This window comes from Macaca nemestrina, chromosome 17 (assembly GCF_043159975.1).
Source record: "Macaca nemestrina isolate mMacNem1 chromosome 17, mMacNem.hap1, whole genome shotgun sequence".
NCBI lineage: Eukaryota > Metazoa > Chordata > Mammalia > Primates > Cercopithecidae > Macaca > Macaca nemestrina.
Genome location: NC_092141.1, coordinates 16,915,909 through 16,939,735, shown reverse-complemented (window position 1 = coordinate 16,939,735; position 23,827 = coordinate 16,915,909). Strand labels below are relative to the sequence as shown.

Genomic DNA, 23,827 nt, shown 5'->3' with positions numbered 1-23,827 from the left:
CTGCCAAGGAAGCCACACTGTCCCAGCCTTTTTCTCCCTAGGGCCTCTGCATCTTCTCAGACAGCACAGGCTCGGATAAGGGATCATCACTTACCACCTAGCCAGGATAGCAGCCACAGCTCACTTCCCTCTCAGGCTGTCAGGTGACAAGAGAAGCTGTGTCCAGGAGATACCGTGTCTTGTTTGTCCAACATCTGATCATCTGCAGCTGTCTTCAGCTACTCAGTGGTTGACACATGCATATGCAGGCATATGTGAACGCACGCACACATGCATGCACACACATGCATTTTATGGAGGGCCAATGTTTTAGCACATGGGATGATCTCTTCCGTATTTGCCGCTGTTTGGGCCCCATTAGGGAGGTTCCCATCCTGTGGCTTGGACCACTACAAAAATAAAGCATCATCTGTGGACATTTCGAGCCTAGGCTGTCTGAGTACACACACTTTACAGGTACCTGGCATCAGGCCACTTAGTTGCACTGAAGCCCCAGGGCCTCTTCCTCCGCCTCTCTAGCCTAGATTCCTCATATGGTGACAGAGAGAAAACATCCCAAAAAGTGATCGTATTAAATGAGGTGTCAGGTGAGAGGCTCCCAATGTGCCCCCTGAGGCGTCTGTTGTTGCACTGTCTGTGGCAGTGGTCTCTGCTGCCCAGGAGCCTACGGGGACCTGCCTACCATGTGTCCCCTTGGCCCACAGCTGGCTCTTCCTTCCCTGAGCCAGAAGGGCTTGGATTCTTAGGCTGTGCGTTTACATCCTGCACTCTGAGCTCCTTGGAAGCAGAGCTGTGTGTTTACTGGCTCAAAATGCTACAGCCTAATGTGTAACAGTTGCTAAATAGATAATTTTTGATTAATTACTGGAAATATCCAGCTCCCACTCACCCTCATTCTGACTTGGAATTCTTCATTGAACTCAAAAGGAATAAACAGCTCCGCATCCAGCCTGGTTTCAGAGCTGCAGTACAATCTTGCCAACAATTGTTTCCAGCCTTTTCCAGCTTGATGGTGAAAATCCCAGAATTGCAAATGAGAAAGACCCCTGGGGGGAAACTCAAAAGCTGGCCATTCTAAGACCTTTGTCATTTTTCCTTCTTTCTTTGCTAATATCACTTGTGGTATGGACACAATACATTTCCAAGCAGAATCTCTGAGCCTTCCAAACTCATTAAATTGATACATTATAACTTGACTCACCTGCCCTACTAAAACCTCACCAAGATTTTTCTAGATTATAAAAATATGCTGTAAAAAGATTTGGCCTGGACATCTTGCAGTGTTGGCCAAAGGGCCGGCCCAGTCACCCCTCCCATATGTCCATCTGGGTTACTATTTATATCACCCTTTAAAACAGATCGTTACCCTCATATCAGAAAAATAGCAAAACAGAAAATGGAACATGGGAAAAGTTAGCCGCAGCTTGCTTTTATTGCTGCATGTGACCTCAGAAGGCCTGGCCACCATTTGAAAGGTCTAATCCTAGAAAACACATCTGGCTGGAGAAGGAACCTTGACCACTTCAGAGTCTTCGATCTTCTCAGGGGCAGGAGGACTTCACCGGGCTCTTCCGATAGCCAGGAACAGATATCCAGGCGGGCTGCCTGGAATCATGGGGACATGCAGCTCATGGCAAGGAGGGAAATGAGCCATACTGAGTCCTGGGAAGGCATTTCGAACTCACATTTCACTCCCACACATTTGACCACCTGTGGTTGAAAGAAAAAATAAGTTTTAAAAAAAAATTCTTTGAGACAATCTCACTCTGTTGCGCATGCTGGAGTGTGGTGGCATGATCCTAGCAAACTAGAACATTGAACTCCTGGGATCAAGGGATCCTCCCACCTAAGCCTCCCAAGTAGCTAGGACTACAGATGCACACCATCACACCTAGCTGACTTTTTTTATTTTTACTTTTTGTAGAGAGAGGGCTCTTGCTTTGTTGCCCAGGCTGGCCTCAAACTTCTGGCCCCAAGTGATCCTCCCACCCCAGTCTCCCAAAGTGCTGAGATTGCAAGTGTGAGCCACTGCGCCCAGCTGTTAAAAAGCAGGATGTGTCTGTTGCCACCTGCCATTGTAGCCAATAATCATGTGCCCCCGAGCAAGCAAGAACCATGTAGCTGGTCCTGTCTACAGCCTCAGCTCCTATGGGTCCCTCATGGTGTGAGTATCCTGTGATGCTGAGTGCAGTTTCAGTATTTAAAGCTTTCTTTGCTTGCTTGCTTGTTTGGATACAGTATGGACCTTAACTGCCAGCCAACTATTTCATCTAATGCTCGGCCCATCTCTGGAGGAAAACTTGACTGTGTTGGGGCCATTTCAGAGGATTTTTAGATGTTCCAGATGGTATCTTGATGGCAACTGACACAGGAGAATTTCCACCTTTTGCATCGACTTCAGATCCTACCTTCTTAGGCAACTCTCCTCAAAGGTCTTTTGGGGCAACCCTCATTTTGTGATTCCCTGGGGCTGGGTCATGACTGCTCACTGTTTATCATTGTATTCGCTTCCTGTGGCTGCTGTAACAATTTACCACAAACTCAGTGGCTTAAAACAACAGGAACTGGTATCTCACAGTCCTGGGGTTCAGAAGGGCAGCATAGCCTCACTGCGTTAAAATCAAGGTGTCACAGCGCTGCTTCCTTCCTGGAGGCTCTAGAAGAGAATCCACCTTCTCACCATTCCCAGCCTCCAAGGGCCACCCGCATTCCTTAGCTTGTGGCCCCTTCTTGCGTCTTCAAAGCCAGCAGCGTTGCCTCTGTGGCTGTTCTTCCAGTCACATCTCCCCTGGTTCTCTGCCACTGGGAAAGGCAATCTGATTTTAAGGACTCATGTAAGTAGATTGGGCCTACCTGGAGAATCCAGGCTGTTCTCTCTATTGCAAGGTCTCTAACCTTAATCACATCTGCAGAGTCCCTTCTGCTATGTAAGGTAACACATTTACAGGTTCCAGGGACTCAGGAGTGGACATCTCTGGGGACCATTATTCTGCCTGCCAAAGTCATCTCTTCTTTCTTTCTCCTTCCATTAACAATCCATGGAATCTTTCTGTATTTTCTGTAGTTACCAAGCTGTGTTAGTCAAGGTTCTCCAGAGAAACAGACCCTATAGGTAGATGATAGATGATAGATAGATAGATAGATAGATCTATAGATACGTAGACAGGTGGACAGATAGGGAATGAGATTTATTATACAGAACTGCCTCATGTGACTGGAGGCTGAGAAGTCGCACAATCTGCTATGTCCAAGTGGAGACCCAGGAAGGCCAGTGGTGGTGTTCAAAGGCCTAAAGAATTCAATCTTCCTCCACCTTTTGTTTATATTCAAGCCTTCAGTGGATTGGGTGATGCCCACTGACATCGAGGAGAGTATCTGCTTGATTCACTTCACCAACTCAAATTCTAATCTCTTCCAGAAACACCCTACAGCCACCTCAGAAACACTGTTCAACCAGCTATGTGGGCATCTCTTGGCCCAGTGAAGTTGACACATAAAGTTAACCATCACACAAGCTGAAGAATCAGATCAGCCTGCGTTAGGTCTCCCCATTCTGCCTGAGCATGCACTGATTTTCACATGGGATTGCCTTACGGGTAACCAGTCAGCGGTCGGCTGCCCTGGCTGTCAGCTGGGGTCAGGGGGGAGGTCACACGGCACTGACTACGGCTGCCTGCTTAAAAACAGGCCAAGACTCTTGCAGCCCAGAGCTGTCTCCCTCCAAAGGCAGTGGTAAGCGGGATGGGCTGCAGGCTGATATGTGTCCTGGGATGGGAATCAGGCTTCTCCCAAACAAGTCAGCCTTCCTGGGGATTGCAGCTTTGTGCTACTGCAGCTGGAAGCCCAGCAGGAGCATGGGTCTGAGCCAGCCCCTGAGTTGAAGTGTAGCAGGACAAGCAGCAGACAAAATCCCTCAGACACCGAGTTAAAGAAGGAAGGGCTTTATTCGGCCATAAGCTTTGGCAAGACACGTCTCCCAACAACCGAGCTGCTGAGTGAGCAATTCCTGTCCCTTTTAAAGGCTCACAAATCTAAGGGGGTCCGCGTGAGAGGGTTGTGATTGATTGACCAAGCAGGGGTACGTGATTAGGGGCTGCATGCTCCGGTAATGAGAACGGAAGAGAACAGGACAGGGATTTTCATAGTGTTTTACTATAGTGTCTGTACTCTGGATAACATAACCCATCAGGTCAGGGGTCGATCTTTAACTATCAGGCCCAGGGTGTGGCGCCAGGCTGTCTGCCTGTGGATTTCATTTCTGCCTTTTAGTTTTTACTTCTTTCTTTGGAGGCAGAAATTGGGCATAAGACAATATGAGGGGTGGTCTCCTCCCTTAGAAGGGATTGCAGCACCAGTGAATTAGGTCATTGCTAGACCATTTTATAGACCAGGAAACTGAGGCACAGAAAGGCTCAATAATTTGCCTAAAACAGCTCAGCTTGGAGAAGGCAAAGCAAGGATTTAAACCCAAGTGATCTCACCAAAGCCTGCACTCCTAGTCACTGCTCAATGCTCCACCATTGGCCACCTGTCCTGGAGAAGGAAGAGCACTTGCTGTGATCTCTTATTTGAAAAACGAGGCCGGGCGTGGTGGCTTCCCAGCGCTTTGGGAGGCCAACACGGGGGATGGCTTGAGCAGGAGTTCAAGATGACCCTGGGCAACAAAAAGAGACTGCATCTCCACAAAAAACTAAAAATGAGCCGGGCATGGTGGCGCGTGCCTGTGGTCCCAGTTACTTGGGACTCTGAGGCGGAAGAATCACTTGAACCCGGGAGGTCGAAGCTGTAGTGAGCTGTCATTGCGCCACTGCATTCTCGCCTGGGCAACAGAGCCCGGCCCTGCCTCAAAGAAAGAAAAACAAGCACGTGATTCCCATCTGATAAAGGTTAGAAACCAGTTGGCGCCCCAGGCCTCAGCGCGCGGTCAGCCTGCAGCGAGCGCGTGGGTGCGTTTCTTTCTCTGAGGGCAGCGGAAGCACGGGCCGGCGCCTGTCAGAACTCCCTGGCGCGCCGCTGGCAGGCCTTGCCCGGCGCCCGCCTCCAGCCCCATCCCATTGGCCAAAACGGAGTCAGGTGGGGACCAAAGACAAAGGTCCCTGCGCTGGCCCAGCTTGTAGTCCCTGGCGCAGTCAATCCGGGTGAAGGCAGTGCCCACCAGCCCCCCAGGTCTGGAGCTGCCCGGGCTCGGGCTCGCGGTGGGTGGAGGCGGGCGCAGCTTCCCCGACGCGAACGCCCTTCGCCTGAGGGAGATCCGGGTGCTGTTCGCCTGGAAGGTTAGGGGCAACCAGCGTGACTGCCACGGTGCGCCGGTGCTCTTGAAGGGGGGGTTGGGCGGAGACAGCGGTACCCGCGGAGTCCTGAGGGGACGTGGCCCTCAGGACTCCCAAGGGGCGCCCGCCAGGCGCCAGGCACCAGGCTGAGCCAGCGCGGCCAAATCCCTTCACGGCTAGGGCCGCCCAGCCTGGGACCGCGCCCCTGCACCTCGTGGACGGTGTGGGCCGGGCTTGGGTTTGACGCCTGAGGACCCCTTCCCCCCGGCCCAGCCCGGCCCCCGCAGGCGCTGGACGGCGCCCCTAGGTTGGGCTCCTGGCCAGGGAACAGAGATGCCCGGCGACCTCGCGCTGCCGGGCGGGACGCCCGCGGCAGGGGCTTCTCCAGGCTGCGGCTCCGCGCCGGTTACCTGGCCCATGCTGGCCGCATCGGGGGCTCCATTCAGCAGACGACCGCTCCGGGTCTGGCGCGGGCAGGGGCGAGCAGTCACCGCCTACTCGGCCCCTTGGCTTAAGCTCCCCAATCCCTGCCACAGGAGGCCGCCCCAAACTTCGCCTGTCCAAGCCAGTGCTGGGGCTCGGTCCCAGCCCTGTCTCCCGCCGCTGTCCCTCCCTCCCTCTCTCCCGAGCCTGCACTGGGCCCAGGCTGTCCTCCGTATCCCTGTGGGTGACCGTCCGTCCGGGCGGCCGTCGCGAGGCACCTTAGACTGGGCGGCTTAGAAACGACGTTGGTGTCTGGTGGTCCTGGGAGTCTGCACTCAGGATGGCAGCGTGGTCGGGATCTGGAAAAGGCCTTCTTCCTGGTTGCCCAAGGCCAGCTTCTTGCTGTGTCCTCACTTGGGGGACAGAGCGAGCTGCTCCTGGCCTCCTCTTACAGGGGCAGGAATCGTTCCATCCTCATGACGTTTGTCATCTCCCCAAAGCCCCAGTTCCTTATACCCTCACCTTGGTTAGGATTTCAGCAGAGGAATTTGGAGAGGACACAAACATTCAGTGCATTGTCTTGGGCTTGTATCTTCTTTTGCCTCCTCTGGCCCCTTAAAAGTGGGAGTCTTAAACCTTTCCTCAGGTACGGGCCTGGTTTGTAGGCTGAGTACAGTCACCACATACAACACAGGATGTCCAATTAAATTTGGATTTCAGATAAACAATGAATAATTTCTTTTTGTTTGTTTTTTTGAGACAGAGCCTCGCCCTGGCACGCAGGCTACAGTGCAGGTAGCACGAGGTCAGCTCACTGCAACCTCTGCCTCCCGGATTCAAGCGATTCTCCTGCCTCAACCTGAGTAGCTGAGATTACAGGCGCTCGCCACCACGCCCATTTTATTTTTGTATTTTTAGTAGATACGGGGTTTCACCATGTTGGCCAGGCTGGTCTCAAACTCCTGACCTCATGATCCACCCGCCTCAGCCTCCCGAAGTGCTGGGATTCAGGTGTGAGCCACCGCATCCGGCCAACAGTGAATAATTTCTTAGCATAAGTATACCTCCTGCAATATTTGGGACAGACTCAGGAATTACTGGTTGTTTATCTGAATTTCAGATTTCGCTGGCAGCCCTGTAAGAACCTTGGGGCAGGCAGGTCACTCTGTGTGACTGGGGACAGCCAGAGGCCCAGGCAGGAGGAGCAAGTAGTGAAGCCTGAGTGAATCACCCAGGCAGGTCCTGAGCCCTCCACCAACATCTGGTTTCTGTCCCTTCTCAGTCTCCAGGAGGAAGTTTATTTTCTCCTCTGCATCCTGGGCAGCTGTCCAGTGCCTATCCTGACTGCTGGCAGCTCTAAGCAGATACGCTCCAGATGCAGCATGGCCTCCTCGGTGCCACCTCTTAGGGAAGGAAACTGTGATGGGCTCCTTGCCATCTTACAACCACAGTGCCCACTGGAGGCGTCTTGTTCTAAAGCCCAGTGGCCTATTCCAGGCCCTGGTAGGAACCAGTTTGGATTATTTGATCCGAATTTTCCAGCCAAAGCCTTTAGAAGGTGCCCATCCAATCCCACTGCAGCCCGTCGAGTCATCCCTGCATCTGTCCTCCACCTACCAGCTTCTATTCACCTTTCAGGACTACCTGAAACAAGACTGCCTTAGAGAAGCACCCCTCCATTTCCCTATCCCAATTAAACTGGGACCCCTGAAAAAATGTGGCCTTAATTTTTCCTTCAGGGTCATCATCAGATGTTTAACTCTCCAGCTATGGGTGTCGTTTTGGGGTGAAGGTCTGTTTCCCACTGTCAACCAGGGACTGCAAGCTGTGCCAGGGCAGGGAGCTGTGTCTTTGGTCCCCTAGTGTGTCCTGGCACCACCTCGTCGGTAGGAAATGTGTGCCTGGGAGCCCAGTGGCAGGCATGTTGCAAGAGTTGAGCCTTCTGAGGTCAGGAGACAGCCGCCAGGTACTGCAGTGGAGGTGCCCAGGGAGTGGGAAGGGAAGGGAGGCCAGGTGGGATCCAGGTGGGGCAGAGGAGGCCCCAGTGGCCAGCTGGGTGTACAGGATGAAAAAGACCCACCTCTCCAGCCACCTTTTATAAAAAAATAAAAAGAAAAAACAAAACAAAACAAAAAACATCTTTCTTCATGAAGAAATTGGGTGAATGTGTCTAGACAAGATTGGATGTGATACAGACCCAAAGATAGTTTCAGTTAGTGTCAGCGTGCAGTCCTGTAAGTCAGAGTTTTAAACCTTTTCCCTAGACCAAAGTACCCCAGTGGCCCCCTAGGGGGTCTCAGAACACAGTTTGAAGCTGTGTACTACAATAATTTTTTTTGAAATCTTTTCTTTTGAAGCCTTATAAATGCTTCAGAATTTTTAGAAAGTCAAATACTGAATGTTCTCATTATAAGTGGGAGCTAAATAATATGTACACATGGACATGCAGAGTGGAATAATAGACATGGAAGACTCAGAAGGGTGTGAAGGTGGAAGGGGAGTGAGGCATGAGAAGTTACTTAATGGGTGCAATGTACACTATTCAGGTGATGGTTATACCGAAAGCCCAGACTTCACCACTATTCAGTATACCCATGGAACAAAACTGCACTTGTACCCCCTAAATTTATACAAAATAAATAAAAGGTTTCTACTCCCCTCATAACATAGCAGTGATAGTTTAATATAAAAATGACGACTTTCAGGCCAGGCGCAGTGGCTCACGCCTGTAATCCGAGCACTTTGGGAGCCCGAGGCAGACAGATCACAAGGTCAAGAGATCAAGACCATTCTGGCCAACATGGTGAAACCCCGTCTCTACTAAAAATACAAAAATTAGCTGAGTGTGGTGGCACGTGCCTGTAGTCCCAGCTACTCAGGAGGGTGAGGCAGGAGAATCACTTGAACCTGGGAGGTGGAGGTTGCAGTGAGCCAAGATCGCGGCACTGCACTCCAGCCTGGCGATAGAGCGAGACTGCGTCTCAAAAAAAAAAAAAAAAAAAAAGATGACTTTCCCCTCCATAAATTTTTGCATAAAAATGACATGCCAGAAAGGTGCATCATAGCCCCGCTCAGGTAGTTGTGACAGGCCTCATCCCTTAGAGGCTATGAGCCCAGCTGGAGAAACACAGCAGGAGGCCAACAGGATGACTCACAGATTGCACAATTGCAGGCATCTAGGAGCTCCCTGCTGATGGTCTTCTCAGCCACTTTCAACACGTCTTCTATAAAAGTTCTCTCGCTCTGGAATTGTTTGTATATGGCAATATAGGAAACTGACATTTGAGTCCAAGAACATATGCCAGCCTTCCGGCCTTCCGATCATTCCAGGATGAGTCAATGAGCCAGTGGGGCACCCATGTGAGTTTTATCATCCATCTCCGCAGGCCATGGAGGATTTCTCCCCTGCTTCAGACAGTCGTAGACAATAGAAACCTGTTTACCAGCAGAAAGCAGACAAGCTGAGCCTGGGGATTTGGCAAATCTCAATCAGAACTGGCTCCAAGCATCTTCTAGGTCCCACTTAACAATTTAAAGCAACAGGCGGCTTTTCCTCAACTGAAAGGCCTCAGCCTGTGCTTCTGCAGCAGCAAGGATGCTATGGGATCTCTGCTGCTAACAAAGCACCACAGCAGATGGCTTCTGGAGATATTATCCCTCTTGATGGTTGCTGTCATTATCTCCTTTGAAAGTGAAATTTGCCGGGCGCGGTGGCTCACGCCTGTAATCCCAGCACTTTGGGAGGCCGAGGTGGGCGGATCACGAGGTCAGGAGATCGAGACCATCCTGGCTAACACGGTGAAACCCCGTCTCTACTAAAAATACAAAAAATCAGCCGGGCGTGGTGGCGGGCGCCTGTACTCCCAGCTACTCAGGAGGCTGAGGCAGGAGAATGGCGTGAACCTGGGAGGCGGAGCTTGCAGTGAGCCGAGATCGCACCACTGTACTCCAGCCTGGGTGACAGAGCGAGACTCCGTCTCAAAAAAAAAAAAAAAAAAAAAAAAAAAAGAAAAGAAAGTGAAATTTACCTGACACAAAACCAGAAACTAGAAGATCCATTTTCTGTAATCGTGTAAATGTTGTTTTAAAGTGATAGTTGATGCTAAAATACATGTTCAGTACAGAAAATACCAAAGGTACAAAGAAAATAGAGATGTCCTGTCATCTCACCAAAAGTGGGTAATGAAAATTAACATATTTTTTGGTAGTTTAGCAGCACACGTCCGTATCAGTTAGAATTAGGTTAAGTGGCAAGGAATAGAGTCCTGAAAAACAGTGCTTTAAGGTAAGAAACTTCCTTCTTTCTCATTAAAAAAAAGAAGTCCAGAGGTAAAAGTTCCAAAGCTAGCATGTTGAATTCACAAAATTACTAGGGATCCAGGCACCTTTTAGCTCTCACGTCCTTAAGGGAGTGGCATTTATCCTCATAAATGAAAATGGCTGCCAGAGTTCCAGTCATCACAACTATATCCCAAGTGACAGGATAAAGTTTATGTCTTTCTAGAAGACTCATGTGACACTTGCTGTTATATTTCATTAGTCCCATGGCTACACTTAGCTTCAAGGAAGGGTGGGAAATCTAATCTGGGGTTCTATTACAAAAAGGAAGGATGACTTGTGTAGGCAATTAGAAGTCTGTGACAATTTATATACTTTTCATCTTAAAGTTTAACTCTGAATGGATTCAAACGTTTATTTTTACTTGACTCAAAAAAATTATGAAAAAATATACAGTGAAAGTCCCTGCCACTCAGTCTTCCCTTCCCTTCTCAGATGCGTATACACTGGTAACTACTGTTATCAGTATTTTGTGTATCCTTCCAGAGTTTCTTAGGCACATACAGGCAAATGTGAGTAGCATCATATCCTCTTATTTTTAACCCCAAAGTTAGCATGCTATGCATTTTATTCTGCACCTGGCTTTTCGTTTTTGTTTGTTTTTTTTTTTCTTTTCACTTAGCAATGTGTCTTGGAGACATTTGCCTATCAATACATAGAAAGCATCCGCATCCACACTCTTTTTTTCTGCTGCATGGTATTCTATTATATGGGTGTAGCATCAATTATCTAGTCCCCTATGATTAGGGTAGCCATAAAACCAACCATCCAGATTGGGACATTTTCAAGAGTGAACAGGGTTCTATTATTATACTGGGGCAAAGGTATAAACCAGGGCTGTCCCAAGCAAACTGGGATGTAGGGTCACCCCATAGATGATGAACATAGGGACTGTTTCCTGTCTTTTGCTCTTATGACAATGCTATCAACATTAACGTGCATATGTATATGTTCATGTGTGTAAGTTTCAAACATATACTTGCTGGATCAAAGAGTTTATGCTTCTGATAGAACATGCCAAATTGCTCCTGTGGGAATTGGATTAATTTGTTCTCCCATGAGCATCATAGGAGAGTGCCTCTTTAACCACAGCTTGGCCCACAGAGAGTGCTATCAGACATTTGGATTTTTGCTGGCCTCTGGCCTAATAGGTGAGAAGTGGTGTCTGAATTTAGTTTACATTTGCATTTTGTTATAAATGAGACTGAATATGTTTTAAAATTCTATTTGTGTTCATTTTTCTGTGAACTGCCTTTTCATATTCATTGCCCATCTTTCTTTCTCTCTGTCTCTCTCTGTCTCTCTCTCTCTGTCTCTGTCTCTCTCTCTCTCTCTCTCTCTCTCTCTCTCTCTCTCTCTCTCTCTCCTTTCTTTTTTGATGGAGTCTGGCTCTGTCACCCAGGCTGGAGTGCAGTGGTGTGATCTCGACTCACTGCAACCTCTGCCTCCTGGGTTCAAGGTTCAAGCAATTCTCATGCCTTAGCCTCCCGAGTAGCTGGGATTATAGGCACCTGCCACCACGCCTGGCTAATTTTTTTTTTTTTTTTTGTATTTAGTAGAGATGGGGTTTCACCATGTTGGCTAGGCTGGTCTCAAAGTCCTGACTTCAGGCGATCCACCTGCCTCAGCCTCCCAAAGTGCTGGGATTATAGGCGTGAGCCATCACACCCTGCCATTGCCTCTGTTTCTCTCTCTCTCTCTCTCTCTCTCTCTCTCTGTCTATATATATATATATATATTTTTTTTTTTTTTTTCTTTTGAGATGGAGTCTCCCTCTGTCACCCAGGCTGGGGTGCAGTGGCGTGATCTCAGCTCACTGCAAGCTCCGCCTTCCGGGTTCACACCATTCTGCCTCATCCTCCCAAGTAGCAGGGACTACAGGCGCCCACCACCACGCCCGGCTAATTTTTTTGTATTTTTAGTAGAGACAGGCTTTCACTGTGTTAGCCAGGATGGTCTCTATCTCCTGACCTCGGATCCACCCACCTCAGCCTCCCAAAGTGCTGGGATTACAGGCATGAGCCACTGCGCCTGGCCCCATTGCCCATATTTCTTTGTGTTTGGAAACCTCATCTTGGAACTTTTAGTACTTTGGAGAGATTATGTCTGTGATTTGAGATGTAAATAGCTTCCCCAGTGATTGTCTTTGTTTTTGCTTATGATGATTTGTTTTCGCCATGCAGAAAAATTTTTTAATTTTTGTCTCTTCTTTTATAGCTTTGTGTTTTTTGTTGTTTATTGTTTTGGTTTTGAGACAGAGTTTTGCTTTTGTTGCCCAGGCTGGAGTGCAATGATGTGATCTTGGTTCACTGCAACCTTTGCCTCCCAAGTTCAAGCCATTCTCCTGCCTTAGCCTCCAGAGTAGCTGGGATTATAGGTGCCCACCACCACACCCAGCTGATGTTTATATTTTTAGTAGAGATGAGTTTTTGCCATGTTGGCCAGGCTGGTCTCGATCTCCTGACCTCAGGTGATTCACCTGCCTTGGCCTCCCAAAGTGCTGGGATGACAGGCGTGAGCTACTACGCCCAGCCCTTTTGTGGCTTTGGATAAGTCAAAGCTAGAAAGCCCTTCCCCATTCCAAGGTTATAAAGGTGTGCTCTTTTATAACCTACAACTTGAATTCTTCTAGAACTTTCTTCTAGAACTTTCATTGTTTTTTTCTAGAACTTTCATTGTTTTGTCTTAAATCCTTAATGCATTTGGGAATTATCTTGATGTACATGGTAGACTATGGATTTATATACGTTTTAAATAAGTATATTTACTTTTCCATAGTAATACAAGCTTGTTGTTTAAAAGTTAAGTAGTATTCTTTGGGAGGCCAAGGCGGGCAGATCACGAAGTCAGGAGATCGAGACCATCCTGGCTAACATGGTGAAACCCTGTCTCTACTAAAAATACAAAAAGCAAACAAATTAGCCGGGCGTGGTGGTGGACGCCTGTAGTCCCAGCTACTCAGGAGGCTGAGGCAGGAGAATGGCGTGAACCCATGAGGTGGAGCTTGCAGTGAGCCGAGATCGCGCCACTGCACTCAAGGCTGGGCAACAAAGCAAGACTCCATCTAAAAAAAAAAAAAAAGTTAAGTAGTATTTATGGTATATCTCAAAAGATAGCAGTCTCCTGTTATAACCCTTTCCCTGTTTACCCCCACCTTAGCCCCTCTAGTCTTTCAAAATGTTTTTTTCCTTTTTTCTTTTTAGAGACAGAGTCTTCTTGCTCTGTCACCTGGGCTGAAGTGTGCAGTACTGTGGCGTGAGCATAGCTCACTGTACCCTTAACTTCCTGAGCTCAAGCAATCCTCCTGCCTCAGCCTCTGAGTAGCTGGTACCACAGGCATATGCCACCACACCCAGTTATTTTATTTTGAGATGGAGTCTCTCTCTGTCGCCCAGGCTGGAGTACAGTGGCACGATCTTGGCTCACTGCAACCTCCGCCCCCCGGGTTCAGGTGATTCTCCTGCGTCAGCCTCCCGAGTAGCTGAGATTATAGGCGGGTGCCACCACGCCTGGCTAATTTTTGTATTTTTAGTAGAGACGAGGTTTCACCATGTTGGCCAGGCTGGTCTCAAACTCCTGACCTCAGGTGATCTGCCTGCCTCAGCCTCCCAAAGTGCTGGAATTACAGGCATGAGCCACCGTGCTCTGCTTGCTTTTTTAATATATATAGAAACGAAGCTCCTGGCCTCAGGCGATCCTCCTCCTCAGCCTCCCAAAGTGCTGGGATTACAGGCAGGAGCCACCAAGTCTAGTCTGAAAGTTTCTTTTTATATGTACCTCCCTATTTATAAATAGTAATCTAACACTGTTGTATGTTAACTTCATTAATTTTAAGCATGCTTCATTGTTATGTTGCATGAGAGATCTTCCCTTCAAATAGAGGTGAAGTCATAAATGTTAGTGAAATCTGTGTCAGTATTTCTGTGCAGTTACTACTAGGATTTGGCTGTTCTCTTTCTGCATATTTGAATAATTAACCTGAGTTGGTAATTGTGACCTCCTTTTCAAAAGTGTAAAATCCAGACAGCACTTTGGGAGGCTGAGGCAGGTGGATCACGAGGTCAGGAGTTCAAGGCCAGCCTGACCCAGATGGTGAAACCCTGTCTCTACTTAAAAAAAAAAAAAAAAAAAAATTCGCTGGGCGCAGTGGCGCTTGCCTGTAATCCCACTTACTTGGGAGGCGGAGGCAGAGAATTGCTTAAACCCAGGAGGCGGAGGTTGCAGTGAGCTGAGATTGCACCACTGCACTCCAGCCTGGGCGACAGAGCAAACACAGATTTAGGGGTAAGGCATGGGATGAGAGGAATTCCTTATTTTTTTCTCCAAAGCAATTTTTTCTACTTATACAAACTTATTGTTTAAAATAGCTGGTTGCATTTGCCTCTGTATAAGCAATAACCCAGCGTCGGTTTTATATACTTCCACGCTTTCAGCCTCGCATTTCTGAGCAGCCCCAAGATTCCTCTGCAGATGCTCTACAGGCTCCTTTGTGCCAGGCACCCTGCCAGTTGCTGGAGATAGAACAGTAAGTGAGACAAACCGGGTTGTGCTCTTTTGGAGCCCACACTCTGGTAGGGGACGCAGACATGAATCAGCTGAATACACAAGATGACAGGTGTTGATAAGCACTAGGAAGACAAGCAGAGCAAGGCGAGGAAAGAAGAGCCAGGGAGAGGGGTGCTGTTCTAGGGAGAATGGTCAGAGAAAGTCCCTGAGTGGGTGACACAATGTGAGCAGATAACTGAAAGGTATGCGGGGAGAACCATGTGACAATCTGGGGAGAGCTTGATGGGTGGGCACAGTACATCCAAAGGCCCTGTGGCAGGGCCATTGCTGGTTCACTGGTGAGGGTCAGGGTGTGGGGGGCAGCAGAAGGCTAGTGTGAGCAGCAGAATGGGCAAGGCAGCTGCTAGGGGGTGGCTCATGAGAGATGGGTAGGGCAGAACCTCCCAAGGCCTTATCTAAGGAACGGCAAAGTTCTGAGCAGGACCTAATTTACATTTCTAAACAATTTTTTTTGTTGGGAGGCCGAGGTTGGAGAATTGTTTGAGCTCAAGAGTTTGAGACCAGCCTAGGCAAGACAGTGAGACCCCATCTTTATGAAAAATTTTTAAAAATCAGCTCGGCATGGTAGTGTGTACCTGTGGTCTCAGTTACTCAGGAGGCCAAGGCAGGAGGACTACGTGAGCTTAGGAGTTCATGGCTACAGTGAGCCTTGATTGCATCACTGCACTCCAGCCTCGGCAGCAGAGCAAGACCCTGTCTCAAAAAATAAAATAAAAATTTAAAAATAAGCAATCTGTTTGGTAGCCATGCAGAGAAGTGATTGTAGAGGCACAAGAGTTAAAAATAAACTAATAAGCTGGGCACGGTGGCTCACGCCTGTAATCCAAGCACTTTGGGAGGCTGAGACAGGCAGATCACAAGGTCAGGAGATCGAGACCATCCTGGCTAACATGGTGAAACCCCGTCTCTACTAAAAGTATAAAAAATTAGCCGGGCATGCTGGCATGTGCCTGTAGTCCCAGCTACTCGGGAGGCTGAGGCAGGAGAATCCCTTGAACCCAGGAGGCGGAGGTTTCAGTGAGCCAAGATTGAGCCATTGCACTCCAGTCTGGCAACAGAATGAGACCCCATCTCAGAAAAAAAAAAAAAAAAAAAAATTGCTGGGTGTGGTAGCAGGCACCTGTAATCCCAGCTACTCGCAAGGCTGAGGCAGGAGAATCACTTGAACTCAGGAGGCGGAGGTTGCAGTGAGCCAAGATCGCGCCACTGCACTCCAGCCTGAGCAACAAGAGCAAGACTCCATCTCAAAAAAATAAGATAAAATAAAATTAAAAGTAAAGCCTGGCTAGGAGGCCATTGCAGTAGTTCAGGTGAGAGATGAGGGGACTCAGCCCAGCAAGGGCAGAGCAGATGGAGCGGCTCTGGAGAGTGCAGGAAGGAGAGGAATCCAGGATGCCCCTCAGTGCCTGCTGTTGCTGTGGAGAAGACTCAGGGATCCAGAGTCAGGCGCAAGATTTCATTTCGACATCCAAGTGGAGAAGGTGAGTAGACAGGGAAATATAGAAGCCTAAAGCGCAGAAGAAAAAAGACCAAGCCCTGGAGCTTCCCAGGAGTAGCTGAGCTGGGTGGGCAAGAGGGAGGCCATGGGCTTCTTTTTTTTTTTTTTGAGACAGTCTCCCTCTGTTGCCCAGGCTGGAGTGCAGTGGCTCGATCTGGGCTCACTGCAAGCTCCGCCTCCCAGCTTCTCGCCATTCTCCTGCCTGAGCCTCCCGAGTAGCTGGGACTACAGGCGCCCACCACCACGCCCAGCTAATTTTTGTATTTTTAGTAGAGATGGGGTGTTGGGAGCAAGCCCCCCAAAGTCTGGTCATAAACGGACCCCCAAACTGGCCGTAAACAAAATCTCTGCAGCACTGTGATATGTCCATAATGGCCCTAACGCCCAAGCTTGAAGGTTGTGGGTTTATGGGACTGAGGCAAGGAACACCTGGCTCACCCAGGGCGGAAAACCGCTTAAAGGCATTCTTAAGCCACAAACAAAAGCATGAGCAATCTGTGTCTTAAGGGCATGTTCCTGCTGCAGTTAATTCGGCCCATCCCTTCATTTCCCATAAGGAATACTTTTAGTTAATTTAATATCTATAGAAACAATGCTAATGACTGGTTTGCTGTTAATAAATATGTGAGTAGCCGGGCGCAGTGGCTCATGCCTGTAATCCCAGCACTTTGGGAGGCCGAAGTGGGCAGATTACGAGGTCGGGAGATTGAGACCATCCTGGCTAACATGGTGAAACCCCGTCTCTACTAAAAATACAAAAAATTAGCCAGGCATGGTGGTGGGTGCCTGTAGTCCCAGCTGCTCCGGAGGCTGAGGCAGGAGAATGGCATGAACCGGTAAGGTAGAGGTTGCAGTGAGCCAAGATTGCACCACTGCATTCTATCCTGGGTGACAGAGCGAGACTCCATCGCAAAAAATAAGTAAGTAAGTAAGTAAATAAATAAATAAATAAATAAGTGAGTAAGTCTCTGTTTGGGGCTCTCAGCTCTGAAGGCTGTGAGACCCCTGATTTCCCACTTCACACCTCTATATTTCTGTGTGTGTGTCTTTAATTCCTCTAGCACCGCTGGGATAGGGTCTCCCCAGCCGAGCTGGTCTCGGCAATGGGGTTTCACAGTGGTCTGAACTTCCTGACCTTGTGATCTGCCCACTTCGGCCTCCCAAAGTGCTGGGATTACAGGCGAGCCACCATGCCTGGCCGAGGCCGTGGGTTTCAAGAAAGAGGAAGTGATGGGTGACAAACTGCTGAGAGGTTGAGCAAGGCCTGAGGGGCGGCCATTGGGTTTGGCAAGACGTGTGTTGCTGGTGGCTTTATAAGATGGTGTCAGGAGTGGGGACCGAGGGCAGACCTCGCTTGGGAGGAGTCTTGCTGTAAAAGGGAATGGAGACATGGGGAGATCATCGGAAAGGGATGTGGGATTAGGGAGGGTGTTTTCTTTCTTGTTTTTTTTTTCTGAAAGTATGGAAAGATAACAGTGCATTCTCTTGCCTGTGGGGGAAAGTGCCCAGTGAGGGAGGATGTGCGGATGCCAGGGAGATAGGGAAGGAACCAGATTCCGGGCACACATGGAGCAGGGAGGCGAGTGTGGGGAGGCTGGCGGCTGAGGCGTGTTGTTGCTTCCTACAGTGGGTGCAGCTGTACAAGGGCATGGGACTGGATGTCAGCCAGACAAGGCTGAGGGAAGGTGGAGGAAATAGGCTGGCAAGGTGGAGGCAGTTGTTCAAGAGGGGATACCTGAAGCAGAAACTCTGGAGAAGATGCAGTTATTGAGAGTGACAAGTCTCAGCCTTGGCCAGGACTCCATGAAGGTGGGTCAGGTGTGTTGGAGGGAAAGAGGGCTGTGGAAGAAGAGATTGGGAAGCAGAGGCAGGAGGATTCATGAACAACATTGTTGAAGCTGCCAGAAATGAGCACAGGAGTGTCTGGTGACAGAAGGACAGTGTGAGGAGGATGAGAAACCTTCCCTGAGTGGGCAGAATGGCTAGAGGTCTGGAGGTGACTGCAGCAAGCCGGGCTGGAGGGTGATGTGGTCCCCAAGCATGCTTTTGGAGAGGCTGAGTTGTTACAGAAGAAGAGGGGAGGAATATGCTGGAAAAGTGGGGAGAAGAACTCTTGTCAGTTGCAGGTCCTTAGAGAAGGCAGGGTGTGGGAGACAAAAACAGCCACCCCTTGAGAGAGCTGCAGGAGAAACGGCGTCTTCAGGGGAGAGCCCAGCTTCTAGCAGAGTGAGAGAGTGGAGGGATGTCTGAGAAGAGGCTAAGGATGTGAGGGTTTTCTGATGACACCGTGATTTGTTAACACCATGAGTTCCCAGTGACCTACTGACAATTTGGGGGTCAGGAAGAGGTGGACATTTACGTCAGTTTAGAGAATGTTTGAAGCTTCTGGAGATGACAATGGTGTGGAATGTGAAGTGGAATCCAGACTAAAACAGGAAAGAGCCAGGAGCACTTTCTGGAGTCAGGTGAATGGAATGACCAGGTGAGCCCAGGAGCCATGGGGTGGACTCCAAGATGTGCTGAGGCTATAGTAGAACCATCCATGAAGAAACTCACTGACCATGCTCTTCTCAGCCCAGTTCATGAGGGGCTGCCCTGGCCAGGAAGGCTTTCCTTGTGGAGGTGGCCAAGGAGCACTGTGCTCTCCTCCTTCCATCCGGTATCAAAAGTCAACCTGGTGCCCACCCGCATTCACAGCAGCACTCCAAACAATAGCAGAAAGGTGGAAGCACCCTCAGCATCCATCTACAGATAACTGGATAAACAAAACATGATTCATCTATATAATGGGGCCTTATCCAACTTTAAAAAGGAAGGAAATTCTGACACAGTGCTACAACCTGGATGAACCTTGAGGACGTTATGCTGAGTGAAGTAAGACACAGAAAGACAAATCCTGTGTCATTCCACCTATATGAGGTACTAGAGTAGTCAGATTCATAGAGACAGAAAGTAGAATGGTGGTTGCCAGGGTCTGGCGGAAGGGGAAAATGGGGAATTAGTGTTTAATGGGGACAGAGTTCTAAGTTTTGCAGGATGAGATAGGTGAGGGGAATGGATGCACAATAATGTGAAGGTACATTTTGATTAATGCCACCAAAATGTTTTAAGAGGATTTAAAAAAATGTCAGCTTGGGGAAGCTGAGGCTATCCTGTTGCCTCGAGGCCATGCAGTTGACATAAGGCTGCAGCATTGGGCCAGAATGTGTCTCTGACCCCACGCCCTGTAGGGGCTCTGCAAGGCAGAGGAAGAGTTGGGGCTGTGGTGATTACAAACAGTGAGCATCCTGGGGTGACCCTGCTGAGCCTCTTAGGAAGAACTTTTTACATTTTTATTTATTTATTTTGTGGTTAGTTTATTTGAATGTGAGACACTACAATTGGTTTGCATGTCTCCTTTCTTTTCTTTTTTTTTTTTTTTTTTTTTGAGACAGGGTCTCACTGTGTCACCCAGGCTGGAGTGCAGTGGCACAATCTCAGCTCACTGCACCCTCCACCTCCCAGGCTCAAGCAGTCTTCCTACCTAGTCTCCAAAGTAGCTTGAACAACAGGTGTGCCCCACCTCACCTGGCTAATTTTTGTATTTTTCCTAGAGACAGGGTTTCGCTGTGTTGGCCAAGCTGGTCTTGAACTCCTGAGTTCAAGCGATCTGCGTGCCTTGGCCTCACAAAGTTCTGGGATTATAGATGTGAGCCACCGTGCCTGGCCAGGAAGAACTTTAACTGACGCATTTGCCACACTCACATCTTACCCAGAGACATTTGAATTCCCAAGGGTGATGATTTGCATCGGGTGGAGCAGAGCACCATGGGCACTTAGCTTAGCCCCGGCTCAGCAAAAAGCTGAAATGCTCACAAACAGCAGGCCCTGAGCATTATGGTTATTTTCCTGACCTCAGTCTCAAGTGCCAAATCTCAAAACTATCATTAAAATGTCCATATTTTTTCATTTAGAGAAAACAGTGTCTGCTAAAATCCATAATATCCACCTGAGTGTTTGTTCAGCACAGCTGGCCTGACAGCACTTGTTTGGAACTTGACAAGCCTAAGTTCGCTGGGAAGGATGAAGCCAAGAAAATTTGGAGTAAGAATGAAGGAGGATGCACCCTGTACACATCAAAACACCCCATAGAGATGCAGTGCTGGCCAGGCACTGTGGCTCATGCCTGTAGTCCCAGTGCTTTGGGAGGCTGAGACAGGAGGATTGCTTGAGCCTAGGAGTTTGAGACCAGCCTGGGCAACACAGCAAGGCCCCATCTCTACAAAAAAATTCAAAATGAGCCACACAGATAGGAAAGAAAAGAGAAACACAGGGTGTACAGATGTAATGTCTATGTTATCCCACCTGGGACTTTCCCCTTGGACCTTAGTGCTTCAATGCTGGCCTCTACCAAGGGCCTAAATCCAAGGTGACCCTGAGGCAACTCTTCATCTTACTCCAGAAGGCTGGAAACGTTCAGTCCTCCCCAGCACCCACTCGTGTGTGAAGTGAGATCTGATATCTTTGAAGGACATCAACATTGGGTAGAAATAGCCTAAGAAAGACTTCCATGTCCTTTTCCTTAGCAAGGATCCACATGCAGATCTGGCCCTGGGATGGGCATGGTGTGGGCATCACCAAAGGAGCAGCAAGAACGCAAACAGACATGGCTTAAGATCCAGCTCTGCCACTTACCAGCTATGTGTTGTGGCTCTGGGAAGGTCATCCAGTCACCTGCAGCCTCAGCCATTTCACCTCTCTACACAGGATGAACTTACAAGCTGTGTGACTTGCTTTTGTGTATCTTCTTTGGAGAAGTGTCTATTCAAATCCTTTGCCCATTTTTAAAATTGGATTATTTGTCTTTTTTTTTTTTTTTTTTTTTTTGAGACAGGGTCTCACTGTTACCCAGGCTGAAGTGCAGTGGCATGATCTCGGCTCACTGCAATTTCTGCCTCCCGGGTTCAAGCTATTCTCGTGCCTTGGCCTCCCGAGTAGCTGGGATTAGAGGCACTTGCCACCATGCCCCGCTAATTTTTGTATTTTTAGTAGAGATGGGGTTTAACGATGTTGGTCAGGCTAGTCTTAAACTCCTGACCTCAGGTGATCTGCCCACCTCAGCCTTCCAAAGTGCTGGGATTACAGGTTGAGCCACCACACTGGCCTGGACACTAGACTTTTATTAGATATATGATTTGCAGATATTTTCTCCCGTTTTGTGAACAGTCTTTTTATTCTCTTGATAGTGCCCTTTGATGTACAAAAGTTTTTAATTTTGATGAAGTTCAACGTATCTATTTTTTATCTGATTGCTTGGGTTTTTGGTGTCATGGTTAAGAAATTGTTGGCTGGGCGCAGTGGCCCATGCCTGAATCCCAGCACTTTGGGAGGCCGAGGTGGGAGGATCACAAAGTCAGGAGTTCAAGACCAGCCTGGCCAACATGGTAAAACCCCGTGTCTACTAAAAATACAAAAGTTAACTGGGTGTGGTGGCACATGCCTGTATTCCCACCTACTGGGGAGGCTGAGGCAGGAGAATTGCTTGAACCTGGGAGGCAGAGGTTACAGTGAGCTAAGATCACGTCACTGCACTCCAGCCTGGGCGACAGAGCAAGACAATGCCTCAAAAAAAAAAAAAAAAAGAAAAGAAATTGTTGTCGAAGGTCATGAAGATTTACACCTATGTTTTCTTCTAAGATTTTTATAGTTTTAGCTCTTACATTTAGGTGTTTGATCCATTTTGAGTTGATTTTTGTATATGATTTGAGGTAGTAGTTCAACTTAATTCTTTTGCATGTGGATACCCAGCTGTCCCAGGAGCATTTGTTAAAAAAGCTATTCTTTCTCCCATTAAATTGTCATGGAACCCCTGTCAAATATCAATTGACCATAAATGTAAGGATTTATTTCTGGCTTCTCAGTTCTAATTCATCAATCTATATGTCTGCCCTTATGCCAGTACCACATTGTCTTGATTACTATAGCTTTGTAATAAGTTTTGAAATCAAGAAATGTTCATTTAAAAGTAAAAATTCAAAAATAACAAATAAAGAGAAAGAAAGGTGTTAGTCCTTCAAATTGATTTTTCTTTTTTTCTTTTTTTTTTCTTATTTGAGACGGAATCTCACACTCTTGCCCAGGCTGGAGTGCAGTGGCGCCATCTTGGCTCAGTGCAAGCTCTGCCTCCCGGGTTCACGCCATTCTCGTGCCTCAGCCTCCCGAGTAGCTGGGACTACAGGTGCCCGCCACCATGCCTGGCTGATTTTTTGTATTTTTAGTAGAGATGGGGTTTCACTGTGTTAGCCAGGATGGTCTCGATCTCCTGACCTCGTGATCCACCTGCCTTGGCCTTCCAAAGTGCTGGGATTACAGGCGTGAGCCACCGTGCCCAGCCTTGTTTTTCTTTTTCAAGATTGTTTTTGCTATTCTAGGTCCCCTGCATTTCCATATAATTTTTAGGATCAGCTTGTCAATTTTTGCAAAAAAGCCAGCAGAGATATTCAGAGATTGCATTGAATATGTAGATCAATTTGGGTAGTATTGCCATCTTAATATTGTCTTCCAGTTCGTGAACATAGACTGTCTTTCCAGGTATTTAGGAGTTCTTTAATTTCTTTCAATTATATTTTGTAGTTTTCTTTGTAAAAGTCTTGTACTTCTTTGGTTAAATTTATTCCTAAGAATTTTGTTTTTGATGCTAATGTAAATGAAGTTGTTTTCCTAATTTTATTTTAAGATTATTCATTACTATTGAGTAAAGATACAATTAATTTTGTATTTGGTCCAAGATACTGATCTTGTATTCTGCAACCCTGCTGAAAGGAATTTATTTGTTCTAAGAGGTTTTGTTTTTGTTTTGTGGATCTCTTCGGGTTTTCTGTATACAAGATTATGGCATTTGCAATATACATATATGTGTGTGTGTATATATATATATATAGAGAGAGAGAGAGAGAGAGTTTTAGTTCTCCTTTGTAATCTGGATGCCTCTTATTATTTGTTTTTTAATTTTTTCTTTTGGCTTTATTGCCCTGGCTAGAACCCCCAATACAATTCTGAATAGAAGAAGTGAGAGCAAAATCCTTGTCTTATTCTTGATCTTAGAGGGAATGCTTGCAGTCTTTTATCATTGAGTATGCTATATTAGCTTTGAGTTTGTCATAGATATGCTTTATCAGGTTGAAGATATTTCCCTCCATTTCTATTTAGTTGATTTTTTTAAATCATGAAAGAATGTTAGATTTTACCCAATACTTTTTGTGTGTATATTGAGATGATCATGTTATTTTTTCCTTTATTCTATTAATAACATATGTTGCATAACTAAATCTTATTCATTAAACCAACTTAGCATTCCTGAGATGAATCCCACCTGATCATAGTATATATTTTATTTATTTATTTATTTATTTTTTGAGATGGAGTCTCGCTCTCTCACCGAGGTTGCAGTGCAGTAGCACAATCTCACCTCACTGCAACCTCTGCCTCCTGAGTTCAAGCAATTCTTCTGCCTCAGCCTCCCAAGTAGCTGGGACTACAGGTGCATGCCACCATGCCTGGCTAATTTTTGTGTTTTTAGTAGAGATAAGGTTTCACCATATTGGCCAGGCTGGTCTCAAACTCCTAACCTTGTGATCTGCCCACCTTGGCCTCCCAGTGTTGGGATTACAGGTGTGAGCCACCACGCACATCCTCTATATATCTTATATCCTTTTTGTTCCTCTATTCCTCCATTGTTGACTTCTTTTTTGTT

The 23,827-nt window shown here is 47.6% G+C and overlaps 1 protein-coding gene across 1 annotated transcript in view; it reads left to right on the top strand.

The window, feature by feature from the left end:
* LOC105491089 (uncharacterized) overlaps positions 1-23,207 on the top strand; it is a 133,459-nt gene extending 110,252 nt beyond the window's left edge. The window contains exon 7 of the mRNA XM_071082402.1: positions 14,465-23,207. Coding sequence (XP_070938503.1) covers positions 14,465-14,478 — 14 coding nt within the window. The 3' untranslated portion in view covers positions 14,479-23,207. The remainder of the gene's footprint in view (positions 1-14,464) is intronic.
* Positions 23,208-23,827: the final 620 nt, after the last annotated feature.